We start from the raw sequence: 21,804 nt of genomic DNA, 5'->3' as shown, positions 1-21,804 counted from the left end.
CTCACCTCAAACAAACTGGCCTTACCTAATGAAAGGCGCAATAGAGGATACTCTACACCGGACCAGACTTACCCTTACAGTGTGTGCTTGGCCAAGACGGACAGGATTTGCCAATTTAACCTGAATCTGAGCACAGTGGAATGACCCATAAACTCCTACAACTTCCAATAAACCATCATCGTGTCTTCAGTTTCAAAACACAAAAGACAACAGAAAAAAATTCATGTTAATCTATCCAAAATACAAAGAGTTAAGGCATTAGAGAAGAACAGAAATGCAGCAGGCTGGCATACACACAGGTGCGTTTAAGTTCATAATAGATCAAAGATAAAAGCAGGACCTTACTGTACTCTTAAGCAGCTGAATCTGGGGGTTAAACGTTGGTATTATCAATCTTCATAACATGAACACATGGCTTGCAGCTGGTTTCTGATTTTACTTGGCAAATTCATTTAAAAAACAGAACTCAATCATATAACATACTGTATAATAGAACAATCAGAGTAATAAAGCTTTTGTGTGTTCATTGATCATGCCTGCCAACTGGAATAGCTTCATCACTACAGTGACAATCACATATAACATTTAAGCAAATACACACAATTAGATTTGTTTGCTAATGAAAAGTATTTGTTTATTAATTTCTGTAGTGAAACACAGTTTTGATTTGCATAAAACTACTATGAGCAAATGTAGCTTTACTAATACAGTGATCTAGTATGACTACCGCCTGATAATGACAACTAAGGAAATAACTTGATCCCACGTGTCTTCTTATAGGTAACCAGAAAAAATAGGATTTTGATACCTACCGGTAAATCCTTTTCTCCTAGTCCGTAGAGGATGCTGGGGACCACATCAAGACCATGGGGTATAGATGGGATCCGCAGGAGACATGGGCACTCTTAAGACTTTTCATTGGGTGCGAACTGGCTCCTCCCTCTATGCCCCTCCTCCATACCTCAGTTATAGGAACTGTGCCCAGGGAGACGGACATTTCGAGGAAAGGACTAACTTTAATACTAGTGGTGAGATACATACCAACTCACACCCTCAACCATGCCGCACACATGGCATTCAACATAACACATGCCAACAGGCATGAAACAATTGCAGCAACATGCTGAACCTAAGATAACACAACTTGTGTAACCTGAAAAACTAAACTGCAGGTAAAGTACGCACTGGGACGGGCGCCCAGCATCCTCTATGGACTAGGAGAAAAGGCTTTTCTCATACGTCCTAGAGGATGCAGGGGACCACATCAAGACCATGGGGTTTATACCAAAGCTCCAGTGTGGGCGGGAGAGTGCGGACGACTCTGCAGCACCGATTGACCAAACTTTAGGTCTTCATCAGCCAAGGTGTCAAACTTGTAGAACTTAGCAAATGTGTTTGACCCCGAACAAGTAGCTGCTCGGATCAGTTGTAATGCCGAGACCCCCCGGGCAGCCGCCCAGGATGAGCCCACTTTCCTAGTGGAATGGGCCTTCACCGACGTCGGTAACGGCAATCCAGCCGTAGTATGAGCTTGCTGAATCGTATTTCTGATCCACCGTGCAATAGTCTGCTTGGAAGCAGGACACCCAATCTTGTTGTGAGCATACAGGACAAACAGGGCCTCTGTTTTCCGTATACGAGCCGTTCTAGCAACATAGATTTTCAAAGCTCTAACCACATCTAGAGATTTTGATTCAGTGAATGTGTCAGTAACTACTGGCACTACAATAGGTTGGTTTATGTGAAAAGATGAAACCACCTTAGGAAGAAAATGTTGTCGAGTTCTCAACTCTGCCCTATCTTCATGCAAGATCAGGTAAGGGCTCTTGTGAGACAAGGCCCCCAATTCAGACACCCGTCTTGCAGATGCCAAAGCCAAAAGCATCACCACTTTCCAAGTGAGAAACTTCAACTCTATCTTTTGTAGAGGCTCAAACCAATCCGATTGGTGGAACTGCAATACCACGTTAAGGTCCCATGGTGCCACTGGAGGCACGAATGGAGGCTGGATGTGCAGAACCCCTTTCACGAAGGTCTGAACCTCTGGAAGAGAGGCCAATTGTTTTTGGAAGAACACTGACAAGGCCGAAATCTGAACCTTGATTTATCCCAATCGGAGGCCTGCCTCCACACCATCCTGCAAAAAATGGAGGAAACGCCCTAAGTGAAACTATTCCGTAGGAGCTTTCTTGGATTCACACCAAGACACATATTTTCTCCAGATACGGTGGTAATGTTTCGACGTTACTCCTTTTCCGGCCTGAATTATACCCCTTTTCCACGGGTCGCAGCCGGGTGCCTGACACGGGAGCTGCCCCCTGCTGCGACCCGTGCTCGGTCCCTTTCCCATCAGCAGTCACTACCCGGCACATGCCGGGTTGGTGACGCTTCTGGTGACGCGGCAGGGGCGGCGCAGGGAGATCACATGATCTCCCAGCGCCGCCCTTCCATACAGTGTAAATGGGAGCCGTGTCGCATCGACACGGCTCCCGTTTACACTACAACCCTACCCGGATCATTCCCGTGTCCTACCCAGGTAGATAGCCGGGTAGGATTCACGGGTCACTTGATCCGGGTTGACCCTTTTCCACTTGCAAAAAACACGGGTAAATGCGCGCCCCCGTGCATTTACCCGTGTTTTTTGAGCTAGTGGAAAAGGGGTATAAGGGTGGGGATGACTTCCTTGGGAATACCCTTCCAGACTAGGATAAGGCGCTCAACAGCCACGCCGTCAAACGTAGCCGCGGTAAGTTCTGGTACACGCACGGCCCCTGCTGCAGCAGGTCCTCTCGAGGAGGAAGAGGCCGAGGATCTTCTATGAGCAACTGCTGAAGATCTGGGTACCAAGCCCTCCTCGGCCAGTCTGGGGCAATGAAGATTGCTCGAACCCTTTTTTTTTCTTATGATCCTGAGTACTTTTGGGATCAGCGGAAGTGGAGGGAAGACATACACTGACGGGACAATCCACTGGGTCACCAGCGCATCCACTGCTACTGCTTGAGGGTCTCTTGACCTAGAACAGTATCTCTGAAGCTTCTTGTTGAGGCGAGACGCCATCATGTCTACTTGAGGAACTCCCCAAAGACTTGTCACCTCTGCGAAAACTTCTTGGTGGAGGCCCCACTCTCCTGGATGGAGATCGTGTCTGCTGAGGAAGCCTGCCTTTCAGTTGTCTACTCCCGGAATGAATATTGCCGACAGAGCTTGTAGATGTTTTTCTGCCCAGCGGAGGATTTTTGTCGCCTCTGCCATTCCCGCTCTGCTTTTCGTTCCGCCCTGTCTGTTTATGTACGCGACTGCTGTTACATTGTCCACCTGGATCTGCACGGGACGGTCTTAAAGAAGATGTACCGCTTGTTGAAGGCCGTTGTAAATGGCTCTTAGCTCCAGCAGGTTTATGTGAAGGCAGGCTTCCTGATGTGACCAACGTCCCTGGAAGTTTTCTCCCTGAGAGACTGCTCCCCAGTCTCGGAGACTTGCATCCGTGGTTACCAGGACCCAGTCCTGAATCCCGAACCTGCGTCCCTCTAGCAGGTGAGAGCTGTGTAACCACCACAGGAGCGAAATCCTGGTTTTTGACGACAGGATTATCTTTCGGTGCATGTGTAGGTGTGACCCCGACCACTTGTCCAACAGGTCCCACTGGAATACTCTGGTATGGAACCTGCCAAACTGTATGGCCTTGTAGGCCGTCACCATCTTCCCCAACAACCGAATGCACTGACGGATCGACACACTCGATGGTTTCAATATCTGTTTTACCATTTTCTGGATTTCCAGAGCCTTTTCCACCGGAAGAAATAGTCTCTGAACCTCTGTGTCCAGAATCATCCTGAGGAAAGACAACCTTGTCGTTGGTTCCAATTGTGAATTTGGGTAATTTATGATCCACCCGTGTTGTTGGAGTATTGACAGAGAGAGTGATATGTTTTGTAACAACTGCTCCCTGGATCTCGCCTTTATCAGGAGATCGTCCAGATAAGGAATTATATCGACTCCTTTCTGACGAAGGAGGACCATCATCTCCGCCATCACCTTGGTGAATACCCTCGGTGCTGTGGAGAGGCCAAAAGGTGACGTCTGGAATTGGTAATGGCAATCCTGAACCCCAAATCTCAGATAAGCCTGGTGAGGAGGATAAATGGGAAGATGCAGGTAAGCATCCTTTATGTCCACCGACACCAAGTAGTCCCCCTCCTCCAGACTTGCAATCACCGCCCGAAGTGATTCCATCTTGAACTTTAACCTTTTCAGGTAGCAATTCAGATCTTTTAGATTTAGGATTGGTCTGACCGAGCCGTCCGGCTTCGGAACAACAAAGAGACTTGAATAAAAACCCCGCCCTTGTTGTGACAACGGTACCAGGACTATGACCTGGTCTTGACATAATTTTTGGATTGCCGCTGTTACTGCTTCTCTTTCTGGTGGAGAAACTGGCAAGGTCGATTTGAAAAATCGGCATTGGGGAACGTCTTGAAACTCCAGTTGTATCCCTGGGATACTATTTGCAACACCCAGGGATCCAGGCCAGACAGAATCCAACCCTGGCTGAAGAGTTTGAGACGGGCCCCCACCCGAGCGGCCTCCAGCAAGGGAGCTCCAGCGTCATGCTGAGGATTTGGCAGAAGTAGGGGTAGACTTCTGCTCTTGGGAACCTGGAGCCGCTGTGGGCTTCTTTCCCCTTCCCCTACCTGCAAAGAAGGGGGAACCTCTCGTCTTTTTGTATTTATTGGGCCGAAAGGACTGCATTTGCGGGCGATAGGTCTTTTTTGCCGGTGCAGGCGCAGAGGGCAAAAATGCCGACTTACCTGCGGTAGCCGCCGAGACTAACACATCCAGGCCATCGCCAAATAAGGCCTCACCTTTGTATGGGAGCGCCTTCATGTTTCTTTTGGAATCTGCATCCGCGTTCCTCTAGCGAATCCACAGCGCCCGCCTAGCCGATACTGCCATGGTATCGGCTTGTGAACTCAAGAGTCCAATATCCTTCATTGCTTCCAGCATGTAGGCGGCAGCGTCCTTGATACTCCGTAACTTAAGGAGTATCTCATCTTTATCAATCGTGTCAATTTCTGATGACACACATTCTGACCATTTTTTCAATAGCGCGACTCACCCACGCGCAGGCAATAGTGGGCCTGAGCAGCGTACCATTGGTAACATAAATGGATTTCAATGTCATTTCCATTTTGCGGTCTGCCGGCTCCTTAAGTGAAGCCGTGCCAGGTGCAGGGAGAATTACCTTCTTCGTCAACCTGGAAAGCGCACTGTCTAACACAGGGGGTGACTACCATTTTTTCCTGTCCTCAGCCGGGAAAGGGTAAGCTATCTGAATTCTTTTGGGAATACGAAATTTCTTATCAGGATTCACCCACATTCCTTCAAAAAGAGCATTTAGTTCGTTTGAAGGAGGGAACGTGACTTTGGATTTCTTTTCCTTACATAAATAAGCCTTCTCCTGAGGTACAGGAGTGCTTTCTGTAACCTATACGTGTTGTCCCTTATAGCCACAATCATATATTGTATACTTTTTGCCAATTTATGATCTATTTCTCTGGAGTCACTATCGTCGACACAAGAATCAGAGTCCGTGTCGGTATCAGTGTTTACAACATTCGTAAATGGTCTCTTATGTGACCCAGAGGGGCTGCCTGCATAAGGAATAACAGCATCCTGAAAAATCACATCTTCCACAGATTTTCTCCAGCATGCAGCCTTAGATTCAAACTTATCTAATCTTCGGGTAATCAGATGCATACTGTCACGTATCTCTTTCACCCATGCAGGCTCTTGGTGTGCCGGCAGCGCCACCACATTACAACTCTGTGTCCCTAAAATGGCTTCCTCTGGGGAGGAACTCCCTGCCTCAGACATGTCTCACACGTGTACAGCACACTCACAGACACACTGGGACTTATTTGGGGACAGACCCACAGTAAAATCTGTCAGAGGGACACAGTAAAGGAGCAGCCAGTTCACAATCCCAGCGCCAGTATGCTATGCCTGTGAACACAGAATGCCCACAGCCAAACAGCGCTTTTAAACAGTAATTCACACTCTTTAATTGCACCACAATCGCTTTGTGCCACCCCTTAATAGCACCCTGTACTTGTCAGAAGTGGAGGAGAGGACCAGCGTGTTCTCTGCAGCCTGAGGAGAGAAAATGGCGCTGAGTAGTGTGCTGGCTGCCTGAGGAAGAAGCTCCGCCCCCGCAATGGCGCATCCTTACACTCCATATACATCATGATATTTATACTGGCGGGGGTAGGGCTGTGCCAGCGGCATATTATGCCCCCTTTTAGCCAGTTTGAGGTATTTTTCTTGCTGCCCAGGGCCCCCCAGCGCGCCCTGCACCCTGCAGTGCCTGTGTGTGTTGGCAGCAATGGCGCGCTGCGCTCCCGCCAGCCGCGCCTTACCTCAGCCGTCACTTACTTGATAGAAGGTGATTCTTCTCATACTCACCTGTCTTCTGACTTCTGGCTCTGCGAGGGGGGTGACGGCGTGCTGTGGGAGTGAGCATCTAGACACGGCTAGGGTTCAGTACCCTTCAGGAGCTAATGGTGTCCTGTCAGCCAGAAGCAGAGCCATGAAACTCTTTAGGAAGTTGGTTCTGCTTCTGCCCCCTCAGTCCCACGAAGCAGGGAGTCTGTTGCCATAAGTTCTCCCTGAAAATAAAAAACCTAACATAAGTCTTTTCAGAGAAACTCAGTAGAGCTCCTCAGAGTGCATCCAGTCTGCCTGGCCACATTTCTAAAACTGAGGTCTGGAGGAGGGGCATAGAGGGAGGAGCCAGTTCGCACCCAATGAAAAGTCTTAAGAGTGCTCATGTCTCCTGCGGATCCCATCTATACCCCATGGTCTTGATGTGGTCCCCAGCATCCTCTAGGATGTATGAGAAATGTATGTTAATATACAAGAAGGGTGTAAGTCACTGTTTATAAATCAAACACTTTTATGATTGGAGGTGCTTTAAAGCACAATGACCACGCCAACTGGTAAAATGCCCAGATACAAGTTGGTTGCACTCTTATTGAAATGTAGCAAAGTTAAAGGTTAATCTGAATAAAATGTATAAAATAAAAAATTGTAGGTTTTATTTAGGTAGCTAGTTAGAATTAAGTTATAAAATGCAAAATACAGTAGAAATAGACAATTATTTAATTTTTGCACATTCAACTTTATAGTACTTGGGTCTAAAGCACTTAAACATGTCCAAACTTACAGGTTATCACATCAACAAATTCTCACAGCCTGTAAAAACCAGTCAGGGCCCAGTGATGTGACATGGTCAATAAATATGATTGTCACGATTACAGCTTGCCTTCAGGTACTGCAATCTAAGACAGCTGGGTTGTAACGTGTGCACACTTCAAGTCACTTCGGATAAACACAAAACCTCCTCTGCCACCATAAAAGAGTTTAGCGGGGTCTTTACGTTTCCCGCCAAAATATTAATATTTCACACTTACTTACCCATAGTTATGTAGCTTTGACCTCACAGGCTTGCGAGTTCCAGAAGAGACATGGACAATACTCTAGATTAAATGTACTTAATCCAAAAAATATTTCCAAGCTTTTTGGTTGCAGGTAAAGAATATTACAAACATGGACAAACATGAAAATAACAAACTGGGAAAAAACTAAATAAAACAAACCCAGAGTCCTAACTTATAATAAGAATTTACTTACCGATAATTCTATTTCTCGGAGTCCGTAGTGGATGCTGGGGTTCCTGAAAGGACCATGGGGAATAGCGGCTCCGCAGGAGACAGGGCACAAAAAAGTAAAGCTTTACTAGGTCAGGTGGTGTGCACTGGCTCCTCCCCCTATGACCCTCCTCCAGACTCCAGTTAGGTACTGTGCCCGGACGAGCATACACAATAAGGGAGGCATTTTGAATCCCGGGTAAGACTCATACCAGCCACACCAATCACACCGTACAACTTGTGATCTAAACCCAGTTAACAGTATGACAACAGAAAGGGCCTCTTAAAGATGGCTCCTTAACAATAACCCGAATTAGTTAACAATAACTATGTACAAGTATTGCAGATAATCCGCACTTGGGATGGGCGCCCAGCATCCACTACGGACTCCGAGAAATAGAATTATCGGTAAGTAAATTCTTATTTTCTCTATCGTCCTAAGTGGATGCTGGGGTTCCTGAAAGGACCATGGGGATTATACCAAAGCTCCCAAACGGGCGGGAGAGTGCGGATGACTCTGCAGCACCGAATGAGAGAACTCCAGGTCCTCCTTTGCCAGGGTATCAAATTTGTAAAATTTTACAAACGTGTTCTCCCCCGACCACGTAGCTGCTCGGCAGAGTTGTAATGCCGAGACCCCTCGGGCAGCCGCCCAAGATGAGCCCACCTTCCTTGTGGAGTGGGCTTTTACAGTTTTAGGCTGTGGCAGGCCTGCCACAGAATGTGCAAGTTGAATTGTGTTACAAATCCAACGAGCAATCGACTGCTTAGAAGCAGGTGCGCCCAACTTGTTGGGTGCATACAATATAAACAGCGAGTCAGATTTTCTGACTCCAGCCGTCCTTGCAATGTATATTTTTAAGGCTCTGACAACGTCCAACAACTTGGAGTCCTCCAAGTCGCTAGTGGCCGCAGGCACCACAATAGGTTGGTTCAGATGAAATGCTGATACCACTTTAGGGAGAAAATGCGGACGAGTCCGCAGTTCTGCCCTATCCGAATGGAAGATTAGATAAGGACTTTTATAAGATAAAGCCGCCAATTCAGATACTCTCCTGGCAGAGGCCAGGGCTAGTAACATAGTCACTTTCAATGTGAGATATTTCAAATCCACCTTTTTCAATGGTTCAAACCAATGGGATTTGAGGAAATCTAAAACTACATTTAGATCCCACGGTGCCACCGGAGGCACCACAGGAGGCTGTATATGCAGTACTCCCTTGACAAAAGTCTGGACCTCAGGGACAGAGGCCAATTCTTTTTGGAAGAATATTGACAGGGCCGAAATTTGAACCTTAATGGATCCCAATTTGAGACCCATAGATAATCCTGATTGCAGGAAATGTAGGAAACGACCCAGTTGGAATTCCTCCGTCGGAACCCTCCGATCCTCGCACCACGCTACATATTTTCGCCAAATGCGGTGATAATGTTTCACGGTGACTTCCTTCCGTGCCTTAATCAAGGTAGGAATGACTTCTTCTGGAATGCCTTTCCCTTTTAGGATCTGGCGTTCAACCGCCATGCCGTCAAACGCAGCCGCGGTAAGTCTTGAAAAAGACAGGGACCCTGCTGTAGCAGGTCCCTTCTCAGAGGTAGAGGCCACGGTTCGTCCGTGAGCATCTCTTGAAGTTCCGGATACCAAGTCCTTCTCGGCCAATCCGGAACCACTAGTATTGTTCTTACTCTTCTTTGCCGTATGATCTTCAATACCTTTGGTATGAGCGGCAGAGGAGGAAACACATACACTGACTGGTACACCCAAGGAGTTACCAGTGCGTCCACAGCTATTGCCTGTGGATCTCTTGACCTGGCGCAATATTTGTCCAGTTTCTTGTTGAGGCGAGACGCCATCATGTCTACAATTGGTCTTTCCCAACGGTCTATTAACATGTTGAAGACTTCTGGATGTAGACCCCACTCTCCCGGATGAAGATCGTGTCTGCTGAGGAAGTCTGCTTCCCAGTTGTCCACGCCCGGGATGAACACTGCTGACAGTGCTATCACGTGATTCTCCGCCCAGCGAAGAATCTTGGCAGCTTCTGCCATTGCACTCCTGCTTCTTGTGCCGCCCTGCCTGTTTACATGGGCGACCGCCGTGATGTTGTCCGACTGAATCAACACCGGCTTTCCTTGCAGGAGAAGTTCCGCCTGGCTTAGAGCATTGTAGATTGCTCTTAGTTCCAGAATGTTTATGTGAAGAGACTTTTCCAGACTCGTCCATACTCCCTGGAAGTTTCTTCCTTGTGTGACTGCTCCCCAGCCTCTCAGGCTGGCGTCCGTGGTCACCAGGATCCAATCCTGAATGCCGAATCTGCGGCCTTCTAATAGGTGAGCCTTCTGCAACCACCACAGAAGTGACACCCTTGTCTTTGGTGACAGGGTTATTCGCAGGTGCATCTGCAGATGCGACCCTGACCATTTGTCCAACAGATCCCTTTGGAATATTCTTGCATGGAATCTGCCGAATGGAATTGCTTCGTAAGAAGCCACCATTTTTCCCAGGACTCTTGTGCATTGATGTACTGACACTTTTCCTGGTTTTAGGAGGTTCCTGACCAGATCGGATAACTCCTTGGCTTTTTCCTCTGGAAGGAAAACCTTTTTCTGAACCGTGTCCAGAATCATTCCTAGGAACAGCAGACGAGTTGTCGGGATTAAATGGGATTTTGGAATATTCAGAATCCACCCGTGTTGTCTTAGCACCTCTTGAGATAGTGCTAAAGCTGTCTCCAGCTGTTCTCTGGACCTTGCCCTTATTAGGAGATCGTCCAAGTATGGGATAACTAATACGCCTTTTCTTCGAAGAAGAATCATCATCTCGGCCATTACCTTGGTAAAGACCCGAGGCGCCGTGGACAATCCGAACGGCAGCGTCTGAAACTGATAGTGACAGTTTTGAACAATGAACCTGAGGTACCCCTGGTGTGCGGGGTAAATCGGAACGTGTAGATACGCATCCTTGATGTCCAAGGATACCATAAAGTCCCCTTCTTCCAGGTTCGCTATCACTGCTCTGAGTGACTCCATCTTGAACTTGAACTTTTTTATGTAGAGGTTCAAGGACTTCAGATTTAGAATAGGCCTTACCGAGCCATCCGGCTTCGGTACCACAAATAGAGTGGAATAATACCCCTTTCCTTGTTGTAATAGGGGTACTTTGACTATCACCTGCTGAGCGTACAGCTTGTGAATGGCTTCCAACACCCTCTCCCTTTCGGAAGAGACGGTTGGTAAGGCAGACTTCAGGAAACGATGAGGAGGATCCGTCTCTAATTCCAACCTGTACCCCTGAGATATTATCTGCAGGATCCAGGGGTCTACCTGCGAGTGAGCCCACTGCGCGCTGTAATTTTTGAGACGGCCCCCCACTGTCCCCGAGTCCGCTTGAGAGGCCCCAGCGTCATGCTGAGGTTTTTGCAGGAGCCGGGGAGGGCTTCTGTTCCTGGGAAGGAGCTGCCTGTTGGTGTCTCCCGGCAGTAGCCGTGGCCACCAAGTCTGATAGACCAACTCCAAATAACTCCTCCCCTTTATACGGCAAAACCTCCATGTGACGTTTTGAATCCGCATCGCCTGTCCACTGTCGTGTCCATAAGGCTCTTCTGGCTGAAATGGACATAGCACTCACCCGAGATGCCAGTGTGCAAATATCCCTCTGTGCATCACGCATATAGATAAATGCATCCTTTATTTGTTCTAACGACAGTAAAACATTGTCCCTATCTAGGGTATCAATATTTTCAATCAGGGATTCTGACCAAACTACTCCAGCACTGCACATCCAGGCAGTTGCTATAGCTGGTCGTAGTATAACACCTGCATGTGTGTATATATTCTTTTGAATAACTTCCATCTTTCTATCTGATGGATCCTTAAGTGCGGCCGTCTCAGGAGAGGGTAACGCCACTTGTTTGGATAAGCGTGTGAGCGCCTTGTCCACCTTAGGGGGTGTTTCCCAGCGCGCCCTAACCTCTGGCGGGAAAGGGTATAATGCCAATAACTTTTTTGAAATTATCAACTTTTTATCAGGAGCAACCCACGCTTCATCACACACGTCATTTAATTCTTCTGATTCAGGAAAAACTGTTTGTAGTTTTTTCACACCATACATAATACCCTGTTTTACGGTATCTGTAGTATCAGCTAAATGTAACGTCTCCTTCATTGCCAAAATCATATAACGTGTGGCCCTACTGGAAAATACGTTTGAATTTCTACCGTCGTCACTGGAATCAGTGCCCGTGTCTGGGTCTGTGTCGACCGACTGAGGCAAAGGGCGTTTTACAGCCCCTGACGGTGTTTGAGGCGCCTGGACAGGCATTAATTGATTGTCCGGCCGCCTCATGTCCTCAACTGACTGTTTAAGGGAAGATAAACCATCACGTAATTCCACAAATAAAGGCATCCATTCTGGTGTCGACCCCCTGGGGGGTGACATCTGCATATTTGGCAATTGCTCCGCCTCCACACCAATATCGTCCTCATACATGTCGACACCACGTACCGACACACACCGCAAACTCACAGGGAATGCTCTAATGAAGACAGGACCCACTAGCCCTTTTGGGGAGACAGAGGGAGAGTCTGCCAGCACACACCACAAAGCGCTATATATACAAGGGATATCCTTATATTAAGTGCTCCCTTATAGCTGCTTTAATATATATATATATAGCCATTAATGTGCCCCCCCTCTCTGTTTTACCCTGTTTCTGTAGTGCAGTGCAGGGGAGAGACCTGGGAGCCGTTCTGACCAGCGGAGCTGTGACAGAAAATGGCGCCGTGTGCTGAGGAGATAGGCCCCGCCCCTTTTTCGGCGGGTTCTTCTCCCGCTATTTTTCCAGTCAGGCAGGGGTTAAATATCTCCATATAGCCCCTATGGGCTATATGTGAGGTATTTTTAGCCTTGTATAAGGTTTATATTTGCCTCTCAGAGCGCCCCCCCCCAGCGCTCTGCACCCTCAGTGACTGCCCAGTGAAGTGTGCTGAGAGGAAAATGGCGCACAGCTGCAGTGCTGTGCGCTACCTTATGAAGACTGAGGAGTCTTCAGCCGCCGGTTTCCGGACCTCTTCACGCTTCAGCATCTGCAAGGGGGTCGGCGGCGCGGCTCCGGGACCGGACTCCACGGCTGGGCCTGTGTTCGATCCCTCTGGAGCTAATGGTGTCCAGTAGCCAAGCAGCAAATCCACTCTGCATGCAGGTGAGTTTACTACTTTCCCCCTAAGTCCCACGTTGCAGTGATCCTGTTGCCAGCAGGACTCACTGTAAAGAAAAAAACCTAAACTAAACTTTCTCTAAGCAGCTCTTTAGGAGAGCCACCTAGATTGCACCCTTCTCGTTCGGGCACAAAATCTAACTGGAGTCTGGAGGAGGGTCATAGGGGGAGGAGCCAGTGCACACCACCTGACCTAGTAAAGCTTTACTTTTTTGTGCCCTGTCTCCTGCGGAGCCGCTATTCCCCATGGTCCTTTCAGGAACCCCAGCATCCACTTAGGACGATAGAGAAATGATGTTAAAAGACTCCGCTGTGAAAGAAGTCACATAAGAAACGTTCGATTAATTACCAGTCATAAGACTCTTCTTTAAGCAATAAACAGTTGGAGCTGGCTGTAGCTTAAACTTATCCTCTCACAGCTTGTAGGTTTCCCACCTTTGGGTTTTCTAACTCTCTTATTGCTGGAGGTTAATGAATCAGTCAGTCAATCCTAAATAGCTATCTCTCAGTAGATAGGGGAGAGGGGTTTCGGAAGTCCAGATGGACGCAAATTTCCTTTTAGAGAGGATTCTCCCATAACCTTGTTCAAAATTTATTCTTCTTAAAATGGTCTGAAAAGATCTGAATTTGGACTGGGGTACATAGTTTGAACATACAACCTTTTTATGACTGGTATGAGATTGTTATATCGCTTATTTCACATAAAAATTCTCAAACTATTCTTCTTTCAGGCCTGTAGAGGTCACATACTGGACACAGCATTTCAGCCATTTTGTAACCCAAAATCAAGTCACACCTAGGTCTATATAATACAACCGTTTTATACATACACTTAAAGGAAACATAATTTCTGTTAATTACGGTTGAGTTTAACAGCTACAATGATTCATTAAGAACTTTAGCAACTAAAAACGCCAGTTTTAAACATTTAATCGAAGGTTAAGCACAAACACCCACCTTGATAGAGGGTATGGCTCATCCCCCATCCCTTCCCACAGACGGCAGCCACCACCCCAGTAGCCGATGTTCAGGACAACAATTCCTTCCAGATTAGGCAAGCATATCCTCTCTCCATCCAATTCAAGCTGCAGTTACAAAGTACAATAGGTCAGCACAAACAGTTGGCTGCTCACCTAGATGAGAATGAACATAGGAAACCTGTAAATCTACTGCTACTTCAGCTGCTAAAAAGAGAATTCCAGTTATTGTATCATACTGAAAATGTATAAGTAGTCATTCACATCTAGGCTCTATCATACTGGGGAACTCATACAACCTGTACACTGACCACAGGTAAGCAAAAGCTTTCAGTCGTATTATCCCTTAACATAAATTAATAATTTCAGAATAAAGCTGAAATAAATGATACACTGCACAAGTTATTACATTCAAAGCTTGTTAAAATCACAAATGTAAACACACACATAAGTACATAATATGTTATGGAGATCAGGTCCTTAGATGTACCTATTAAATGGAAAAAACAGAATGTGCCAATAGGAAAGCATTTAAAAGGAAAAGTAGGAGTCATCTATCAGAAGGTTACACATTTTCAATTACTTATGATAGGCACCTTCACAGTTGGGAAGGGGATAAAGCAAGGGTGGAACTATCATTAAGCAGCATCTACAGAGCTGGTAAAGGCCCTCTGCTGCAGGACCCTATGTAGCTGCAATGCTACTCCAAGTTCCTACACCTCTCTGTGATGCCTGAAGGGTATACATTTAATTTGCTAACTGTCGGGATCCCAGCGTTCAGGATACCGATGCCAGAATCCCAAAAGGACCAATATCGGCGCAACCTGACTATTCCCACTCATGGGTGTCCACGACACCCATAGAGTCGAAATATAACCCGTGGTGAGTGCAGCGAACCACTGAGCCCGCAGTGTGCCTGCAAGGGGACTCTTTGTGCTCACCCCGCGGCCGGCATACTGGCGGGCGGGATGCCGCTGTCGGTATATTGACGACTGGCATCACGGACGCCGGTAAATCATACTGAACCCGTCTGAAGCGCTCATTGCTGTGTGACAAACAACATCACCAGGGGGTAAATTTACTAAGATGGGAGTTCTATTTAAGATGGGATGTTGCCCATTGCAACCAATCAGATTCTACTTCTCATTTATCTAGAACCTTCTAGAAGATAATACCTGGAATCTGATTAGTTGCTATGGGCAACATCCCATCTTAAATAGAACTCCCATCGTAGTAAATTTACCCCCAGGTATTAATTCTACCCAGAGGGAAGCAGCAGGTACAGCTGGCTTGTTAAGTTGAGGGGATCCCATAAATATTCTCATATAGGACTTCCAAAGCCATAGTTAAATTCCAGGTTTAAAGCAATATGACAGATAACAGGGTGGTATGAAAGAAATGGTGCCAAACAAAACAAATGAAGAAAAACATAAGGTGGATGCCTGAAGCCTACATAACATCCACACTGATATATTAAACACAGCCTGCTCTAGGAAATAGACAGAATAGTGGGCAAAACAATAAGCAAAGTATGCAGCTGAAAAAATTAACAGATATAAGTGATTAATAATAAATAATAAATGTGAGAAACATCCTGTTTCTAACAATTAATACATTCTATTGTGGTGGAAGCTACAACAGTTAAAATAAAAGATATGAATGTCAAAGGCTTGCTCCGCAGATGAACTGCTTAGAATACAGCCGCTGAGCCCAGGGGTAGTTGCCAGGTTAAATACTTAAAAGGGGACAAGTGGTCTCTGGCAGCCATCTTGGCACACTGTATGTGGGTCACAGACCAAACAGTCACCAAGTCTGTGGGCTTCAATCTAATAATTTAGCTCCTACCATAAATTTAGGGCAGCTCTACAGAGTAAGGTATTTGTGAAAACAGGTTAATATAAGTAATAAAATGTGTTATTGTTAATTAGCAAAGCAGCATTGCCAGTAAGCCTTCCTCCTAAGCGGACTAGGTATACGAAACTCAGGTAAGAGGGCAGCATTTGAGGAAGTATTTCTAGATAGACTATATGTGGGAAATAGAGGAGTGCACTTAAAATTCTTCAAACAGGGTGTGCTGGCTCCTCCCATCTATGCCCCCTCCCACAGCCAGTCCAGATAAATTGTGCCCTAAGGAGATGGACATACTTGAGAGGAGGAAACACGACAAGACGAGTGGTGAGATTAACGAACCAGCACACAACATAACGAACAAGACCAGCAACGGTTGGCAAAACAGAACAGCCGATTCAAACAACTTTTACACAAGAACAAACTTGCAGAAAAGTCGAAGCACTGAGGCGGGCACCCAGTATCCCTTATGGACTACGAGAAAAGGATTTACCGGTAGGTAAATAAAATCATATTTTTGCTAACGTCCATAAGGGATACTGGGGTTCACTTAAGACGTGCCAAAGCTCCCAGAATGGGTGGGAATGTGCTGAGTTGTCTGCAGCACCGAATGCCCAAACTAGATATCCTCTTTAGCCAGGGTATCAAACTTGTAGAACTTGACAAACGTGTTTGTCCCTGACCAGGTAGCTGCTCGGCATATTTGCAAAGCCAAGGCTCCACGGGAAGCCACCCAGGAGGAACCCACCAATCTCGTAGAGTGGGCCCTAATAGACTGTGGAACAGGCAAGGCTACCGAAGTAGAGGCCTGTTGGAAAGTAAGTCTAATCCAACGGGCAATTGACTGCTTTGAAGCAGGGCAACCCTTTTTGTGAGCATCATACCAAACAAATAGGGAATCGGACAATTTTCTGACACGAGCCATCTACTTGACATAGATCTTCAAGGCTCGCACTACATCTAAGGATTCAGGATTAGAAGAAGTGTCAGAATTGGCTGGAACCACAATCGGTTGAATCAGGTGGAACGCAGAAACCACCTTAGGCAAGAAATGCTGACGAGTCCTGAGCTCTGCTCTGTCCCCATGAATGACCAAGAATGTACTCTTGCATGATAAAGCTCAAAGTTCTGAGACTCGCCTAGCCGAGGCTAATGCCAATAGCATTACCGTCTTTCATGTAAGGTACTTGTCATGTACTGTCATCAATGGTTCAAACCAAGAAGATTCTAGAAAATCCAAAACCATGTTCAGATCCCAAGGTGCGCCACGCAAAGAGAGGTTGTATGTGAAGGACACCTTGTAAGAATGTCTGGACTTCAGGCAGTGTAGCAAAGTTTCTTTGAAAGAAAATGTACAAAGCAGAGATTTTGACTTTAATGGAGCCTAGCCGTAGGCCCATACCCACTCCAGCCTGTAAGAAACGCTAAGAAATGCCCCAGGTTGAAATTCGCAGTAGGATACTTCCTGCCTTCACACCAGGAGACGTTATCTTTCCCAGATATGAGGATAATGCTTTACCGTGACCGCCATCCTGGCTGGAATCATGGTTGCGATAACCTTGTCTGGAATACCCTTCTTAGCTAGAATATTCCGTTCAACCGCCATGCCGTCAAACGAAGCCGCCGTAAGTACTGGTAGACAAACGGCCCTTGCTGAAGAAAATCCTCCAGCATCGGCAGAGGCCCAGAGGCCTTCTACTGACATGGCTAGAAGGTCTGTGTACCAAATTCTTCGAGGCCAATCGGGGGCAATGAGAATTGCCTGAACTCCTTTCCTTCTGATTCTCCTTAGAATCCTGGGGAGTAATGGAAGTGGAGGTAACAGGTACACCAACTGGTAAGTCCACGGTGTCATCAGTGCATCCATCACTGCCTCTTGAGGGTCCCTTGTTCTGGAACAATAGCGGCGAAGCTTCATGTTGAGCCGGGACGCCATGAGATCGATCTGCGGACAATCCCACTGATCTGGTAAATGCCGAAAACACCAGTGGATGGAGGTCGTGACGACTAAGGAAGTCTGCCTCCCAGTTGTCTACTCCTGGAATGAATACGGCTGATATCGCCCTTGCATTCCTTTCTGCCCAGAGGAGTATCCTGGAAACCTCTCGCATGCAAGCGCTGCTCTTTGTGTCGATTGAAGTACACCACTGCTGTGGCGTTATCAGACTGAACTTGTGTGGCCTGATCCTGAAGCAGAGGAGAGGCCTGAAGCAGAGCACTGTAGACCGCCTGGAGTTGTAGGATGTTTATTGGGAGAATGGATTTGTGGCTTGACCACCTGCCCTAGAACTGCGCCCCTTTGGTGACAGCTCCCCAACCCCGAAGACTCGCGTCGTGATTAAGAGAATCCATCCTACATCCCGAAGCTCCGACCCTCCAAGAGGTCGGAGGACTGCAACCACCACAGGAGTGAAATCCTGGCCTGTGGTGGGAGACGGATGATCTGGTGCATCTGCAGATGCGAACCTGACCATCTGTTCAGGAGATGTAGTTGGAAAGTCCTTGCATGGAATCTTCCATACTGAATTGCCTCGCATGAGGCCACCACCTTTCCCAACAGGCGTATGCAAAGAAGTACTGAGACTCTGTTCGGTTTCAGTACCGCTCAAACCATCTCCTGAAGCGTCTTTGCCTTATCCACCGGAAGGAAAACTTTGAGGCACCGTGTCCAAAATCATTCCCAGAAACTGGATTCTTTGAGTTGACTCGAGGAGGGATTTCTGTAGATTGAGATCTCACCTGTGATTTGACCGTAATTGTGTAGTTTGGCTGATGCTGTCCAACAGTTGCTCCCTGGATCTTGCGGTTATCAAAAGATTGTCCAGGTAGGGGACAATGTCCACCCATGAATCCAGAGCTGGAGCATCATTTCTGCCCTCACTTTCGTGAAGACCCTTGGTGCCGTGGACAGGCCGAAGGGCAGTGCCTGGAACTGGTAGTGATCGTTCAGCAGAGCAAACCTGAGGTAAGCTTGATGAGGCGACCATATTGGAATATGGCGGTAAACGTCCTTCACATCCAGAGATACTAAGAACTCCCCTTCTTCCAGTCCTGAGATTACTGCTCTCAGGGATTTCATCTTGAATTTGAAAACCCGCAGATATGGGTTTAACGATTTGAGATTCAAAATGTGTCTTACAAATCGTCCGGTACCACGAACAGGTTGGAATAATATCCCTCGCCCTGTTGTTGTAGTAGAACTGGAACAATAACCTGAGACTAAACCAGCTTGTGAATGGCCTCTTGTAGCGTAACCAGAGTTGCGTAACCAGAGTTTTTCTCTGAAACTGGTAAGCTTGACTTGAAAAATCTGTGAGGCAGAGAACTTTCAAACTCCAGTTTGTAGCCCTGGGAGACCAGATCTTTTACCGAGGCATCCTGGCAGGAGCTTCTCCAAATGAGGCTGAAGAACCTTAGACGAGCTCCCACCCCGAGATCAACCAGGGTTGGAGGGACACAGTCATGCTGAGGCCTTGGTGGAAGCAGAGCTGGCGCTCTGTTCCTGTGGTGGCAGGTTTACGTGCCCTACCTCCGGTGCATCTTGCAGCCTTTGAGGCGCCTCTGGATTTCTCTTATGTCCTAGAGGATGCTGGGGTCCACATTAGTACCATAAGGGTATAGACGGGTCCACCAGGAGCTACTGGCACTTTAAGAGTTTTAAAGTGTGGGCTGGCTCTTCCCTTTAAGCCCCTCCTACCAGACTCCGTTTAGAAGAGTTTCTCTAGTAATAGTTTTTTTTAGAGATTATTATTTTACAGGGAGGCTGCTGGCAACAGCCTCCCTGCTTCGTGGAACTAAGGGGGGAATTAGTGTCCGCCCTGCGGAGTCTGAGCCACTATCTCCGCTGACAAGACACTGAGCTCCTGAGGGGATAGATTGTTCCCTGCCACAGGGGATCGCTCACCCAAGCAGCATGCCGCCACCCCCTTACAGAGCTGAAGATCAGTGGCGAGTGAGTCACCAACCCCCCTAGCAAGCGGGGGGCCGGTGTGAAGATGGCAGCATCAGGGTAGGAGCGACCTCAGCGGTACATAGTGCGGCGCTTTGAGGGGCGCCCTGAGCCAGCGCCTACACCCTACACTGGTCACACAGCCTGTCGGGGTCCCGGGATCTCAGCCAGCACAAATCCTCAGGCCAGTATAATCCTAGGAAGAGCGGGAAGACAGCGCCATTTTGGGGGCAGAGCCTCTCCTCAGAGCGGACCCAGCAGCGTTCAGCGCCATTTTCCTGCCTGCACAGCGCTGTCCAGGAAGAGCATGTCCCTCCAGAGAAACTCCAGCTATCTCTCACGGTACCAGGGGGTTGTTGAAGGGGGGGGGGGAGGCTGCAAAACGACTCTGTAACCTATTAAGGTGCACAGTCAACGCTGATAGGGGGTCTCCCTTTATATTAAAAGTGCTGTATGTGGGTTTGCTCCAATCTCTGTGTCTCTCTTGCCATTCCTGGGGGTGAAACTCTGTCTGTCCTCCCCTGTGTGTGTGGAGTGCCTGTGGTCTCCATTAAGCAATGTCACTCTGTGTTATATGCTGCAGAGGATATGTCCTCTCAGGATGATCCCATTCCATGTAATCAGGATTGCACTAATTTAGCACAGATTACAGCAAGGGAGCCCGAGTGGTTATCCTCTATCAAATCTATGATTTCTCAGATTTCAAATAGGGTTGCACAAAATGAATCTGCAACTCAGGCTTTACAGAACTCTATGGCAGTCTGGCCCAGTTCTGGTACATCAGGGCTCCCCGCCGTATATTCCCATAAACGTGCTTTTGCACAGATCATGCAGGATGATACAGATACCGATTCTGATACTACAGACGGTGATGGGGATGTGTTGCGGGGGGGGGGGCAGCATTTCTTGCGAAAGGGGTACAGTTGATAGAGGCTATTAGGGATGTGTTGAATATTGCTGATACAACACCCGAGCAGGTTGAGGAGGCTTACTTCACTGAAAATAAGAAAGCCTCGCTAACCTTCCCTGTGTCAAAGGAATTAAATTCTATTTTTGGGAAGACCCGGATAAAAAATTCCAGATACCTAAAAGGGTTCTGGTAGTGTATCCTTTCCCGGTAGAGGATAGGAAAAAATAGGAAAACCCGCCTATAGTTGACGCGTCAGTTTCCAGACTCTCAAAAAAGGTGGTTTTAACTGTTCCAGGATGTACCGCCTTGAAAGAGCCGGCTGATCGTAAAATTGATAATACGCTCAAATCCATGTACACGGCTTCTGGGGCAATACTACGTCCCACTATTGCCAGTGCTTGGATTGCCAAAGCTATAGTAAAGTGGTCAGGCACGTTACTTGAAGACTTGGATACTATGGGGAAATGTGATGTTGAATTGTTTTTACGTAACATTCAGAATTCGGCAGGATTTCTGGTAGAATCCATGATTTTTTAAAATCAGGCTTGCCAGCTCTGCTGGCGGACAGGACTGTCCTGCAAGAAGCCGTCCAGAAGTTGGTGGAGGCACAGGCCATTGTGCCAGTACCACCTCATATGCAAAACAAAGGTTACTATTCGAACCTTTTCGTGGTACCGAAACCGGATGGTTCGGTCAGGCCCATTCTGAACTTAAAATCACTAAACCCCTTTCTGAGGGAGTTCAAGTTCAAAATGGAGTCTCTGAGGGCAGTGATATCAGGTATGGAGGAGGGGGAATTCCTGGAATTCCTGGTATCCCTGGATATCAAGTATGCATACCTCCACATTCCGATTTGGCTGCCGCATCAAGCTTATCTTCGATTCGCACTGTTGGACTGTCATTTTCAGTTCCAGGCCCTGCCATTCGGCCTCTCCATAGCACAGAGGGTATTCACCAAGGTGATGGCGGAAATGATGGTTCTCCTCCGCAGACAGGGGATGAACATAATTCCATATCTGGATGATCTGCTGATAAAAGCATCGTCCAAGGTGAAGCTGTGACGGTCCATAGCTCTCGCGACCCAGCTTCTCAGGGAACATGGCTGGAATTTGAATCTTCCAAAATCACATTTGGAACCTTTCAGGAGGTTGTCCTTTTTGGGAATGATCCTCGACACGGAAGTGCAGAGGGTGTTTCT

The 21,804-nt window shown here is 47.4% G+C and overlaps 1 protein-coding gene across 1 annotated transcript in view; it reads right to left on the bottom strand.

The window, feature by feature from the left end:
• The window catches only part of DGKE (diacylglycerol kinase epsilon), an 83,978-nt gene that overhangs the window by 4,565 nt on the left and 57,609 nt on the right, over positions 1 to 21,804 (bottom strand). Inside the window, exons 9-10 of the mRNA XM_063961283.1 lie at positions 13,880 to 14,007; positions 73 to 184 (exon numbers count right to left, since the gene is read on the bottom strand). Coding sequence (XP_063817353.1) covers positions 73 to 184; positions 13,880 to 14,007 — 240 coding nt within the window. The remainder of the gene's footprint in view (positions 1 to 72; positions 185 to 13,879; positions 14,008 to 21,804) is intronic.

The sequence above is a fragment of the Pseudophryne corroboree genome, chromosome 3 (genome assembly GCF_028390025.1).
Source record: "Pseudophryne corroboree isolate aPseCor3 chromosome 3, aPseCor3.hap2, whole genome shotgun sequence".
Taxonomy (NCBI): domain Eukaryota; kingdom Metazoa; phylum Chordata; class Amphibia; order Anura; family Myobatrachidae; genus Pseudophryne; species Pseudophryne corroboree.
The sequence above is the reverse complement of the archived record's forward strand: the minus strand, read 5'-3'. Positions and strand labels throughout refer to the sequence as shown.